The sequence below is a fragment of the Scyliorhinus canicula genome, chromosome 13, assembly GCF_902713615.1.
Source record: "Scyliorhinus canicula chromosome 13, sScyCan1.1, whole genome shotgun sequence".
NCBI lineage: Eukaryota > Metazoa > Chordata > Chondrichthyes > Carcharhiniformes > Scyliorhinidae > Scyliorhinus > Scyliorhinus canicula.
The window spans coordinates 133,982,781-133,985,739 of record NC_052158.1 but is presented as its reverse complement, the minus strand read 5'-3'; the positions used below and the strand labels follow the sequence as shown (position 1 = coordinate 133,985,739).

The 2,959-nt window shown below is 54.9% G+C and overlaps 1 protein-coding gene across 1 annotated transcript; it reads left to right on the top strand.

Annotated features, from left to right (window-relative positions):
* The first annotated feature begins 395 nt into the window (after positions 1 to 395).
* LOC119975987 (actin-85C-like) lies at positions 396 to 2,012 on the top strand. The gene has a single exon (XM_038815989.1). It carries the CDS (start codon positions 795 to 797, stop codon positions 1,914 to 1,916), a length of 1,122 nt encoding a protein of 373 aa, XP_038671917.1. The 5' UTR covers positions 396 to 794; the 3' UTR covers positions 1,917 to 2,012.
* Positions 2,013 to 2,959: the final 947 nt, after the last annotated feature.

Sequence of the window (2,959 nt, the reverse complement as noted above, 5' to 3'; positions counted from 1 at the left end):
AATTGATTAAACTTGATGTACGTGCTGGATTTTTAGACAGCAACCCAGAGGGCAAGAAGCATTGTGAAGTTCTCTTGGGTTTTTAATAAATTTAACGTCGGAGGATCGTTATTCAAAACAAAAAAAAACACAATAATAATTCTCGAGGGGGTTCGGGTTGGTTTTTGAGTAAGGGGCTTGTCGTGAACCCGAGGACGAGCTCACAGCAGCGGGACGCTGGTGGAGAGTAGTTGTCCAGAGGTTGCTAGCTTGTCCAGAGGTTGCTAGCTGACGCGACCTTGTTGACCTATCATTATTTCCTCACAATTCTTCCAAATTGTCACAATTGGGACTGGGTGGGGTGGCGGGGACCTGATGGAAATGTTAAAATCCGGGCTGCAGCACTGACAGGTTCATTGGCGTTGGAGAGGCGTTGCCAACAAGTCCACCTTTCGGGTGCAGTTTGTCGAGTGTGTGTTTCCAGTGTCTGTTTTAGCACCCAAACCCCCCAACATCCCCTCCCCCGACCAAAACCGGACCACCAACAGCCCCTCCCCCCTGACCATCAGCACCCCCTTGACCATCAGCAACCCTCTCCCTCCGACCATCACCCCCTGGCCACCAACACTACTACCCTTCCACCAACCTCCCTGACCAACCACCCCCTGACCATCACCCCTTGACCACCTACTACCCTTCCACCAACCTCCCTGACAAACACCCCCTGACCACCACCACCAACCCAGACCCCCCTGACCACCTCCACCAAACCCACTGACCAACACCCCCCTGACCACCGCCACTCCCCTGTCAAGATGATGGATTTCCAGCCCGCCATCGTGATCGACAACGGCTCCGGCCTGGTCAAGGCCGGCATCTCGGGGGACAAGGAGCCCCGCTCCATCTTCACCAACGTGATCGGCAAGCCCCGGCAGAAGGCGCTCATCATCGGGGCCGGCCAGAAGGACTTCTACATCGGCGAGGAGGCGCAGGCCAAGCGGGGGGTGCTGACCATCAAGTACCCGGTGGAGCACGGCATCGTCACCTCGTGGGACGACATGGACAAGATCTGGCGGTACGTGTACGACAACGACCTGAAGATCAAGTCGAACGAGCGGCCGGCGCTGCTGACCGAGGCGCCGCTCAACCCGCTGGCCAACCGCGAGAAGATGTGCCAGATCCTGTTTGAGGCCTTCGAGCTGCCCGCCATGTACGTGGCCATCCAGGCCGTGCTGGCGCTGTACGCCTCGGGCCGCACCACCGGCTGCGTGCTGGACAGCGGCGACGGCGTCACCCACACCGTGCCCATCTACGAGGGCTACTGCCTGCCGCACGCCGTGCTGCGCCTGGAGCTGGGCGGCCGCGACCTCACCGAGTACCTGGTGCGCATCCTGACCGAGAGCGGCGTCTCGTTCGTCAGCACGGCCGAGAAGGAGATCGTGCGCGACATCAAGGAGAAGCTGTGCTACGTGGCGGCCGAGCCGCAGGCCGAGATGTGCAAGAAGCCGTGCGACGTGGAGAAGGACTACAAGCTGCCCGACGGCCAGGTCATCAAGATCCAGAACCAGCGCTTCCGCTGCCCCGAGACCCTCTTCCTGCCCGCCAACATCGGCATCGAGGCGCCGGGCGTGGACAAGCTCTGCTTCAACACCATCATGAAGTGTGACATCGACCTGCGCCGCGACCTGTACGCCAATGTCATCCTGGCCGGCGGCTCCAGCCTCTTCCCGGGCATGGACGAGCGCATGCTGAAGGAGATGACCAAGATGGTGCCCACCGGCACCCCCGTCAAAGTCTGCGCCCCCGCCGAGCGCAAGTACTCGGTGTGGATGGGCGGCTCCATCCTCTCCTCCCTCTCCGCCTTCCAGCAGATGTGGATCCTGGCTTCCGAGTACAAGGAGGTCGGGGCGAACATCGTGCACAGAAAGTGCTTCTGAAAAACTTTTATTAAAAAAAAACTCTCTTCCCCCAAAGCGACTGTATTTTAAAAAGGAATAAAATTCTGACAAAATAAAAAAAAGTGCGGAATGAAAGTGAGGAACTGACGGTTTTATTATTGAACGGGGGGGGGGGGGCGGGGGTACAACCTTCGCTTGTACAAGATGGAAGTGGAGACGAGTGAAAGCGCCTCCAGTTCTCATTGCGCTTCAGAAATCACATTGTTACAAATGCACGGGTGGTTAGCACTGGTGACCCGCAGCGCTAGGGTTCGATTCCAGCCTTGGGTGACTGTGTGGCGTTTGCACTTTCTCCTAAGGGGTGTTCCAGTTTCAACCCCACGGTCCAAAGACGTGCAGGTTAGGTGGATTGACCAGGCCAAAATTGCCCCTTAGTGTACAAAGATGTGCTGGGCTAGGTGGAGTTACAGAGATAGGGCAGGGGAACTGGGCCTAGGTGGGGTGCTCTTTCAGACGGTCAATGCGCACTTGATTGGCCAAAATGGCCTCTTTCTGCACTGCATGATTTCTATGGATATGGAAAAGAGGAGTGACCTGTTTCCCCGGCCGCAGATGTTGCAAGTCCGCAAAGTTTTGTCCAGTGTTTTCTGCGTTTCTTTTCAATGAAATAATGATCGCTCCCTAAACCTCAATCACATTCCCATCATCAAAGCTTTACTCTTTTTTACTGCTTTACTGTTACTCCTTGGAATTAGAAAATGTGAAGGGATGGGCAAGTTTTTGGGGGGGGCTTTTATTTCCCCCCCTTGGATTTGGGGGGCAAAATAATTTGCAATGTTTGACTGCTCGAGGTGTGACATTTTCAGTTTCTATGGCAAATCAGATTGTGGTTCTGCTGTCTAAGTTTTTTTCCTATGATGCTACAGCAGAACAAGGCCAGTGGATCCACCTTGCTTGTAATAGCTCTTCAAAAATGCTATCTAATTAGTCATACCCTCCCTCCCCCCACCCATCTTCTCTGCGTTTCCTTTCCTTTGTAAGTATACATCCACTCACTGTTTGAATATTCCAATTGAATTTGC

Excerpts from the sequence above, each read along its gene's own strand:
- LOC119975987 (XM_038815989.1), top strand. The coding sequence starts at position 795 with ATGATGGATTTCCAGCCCGCCATCGTGATCGACAACGGCTCCGGCCTG.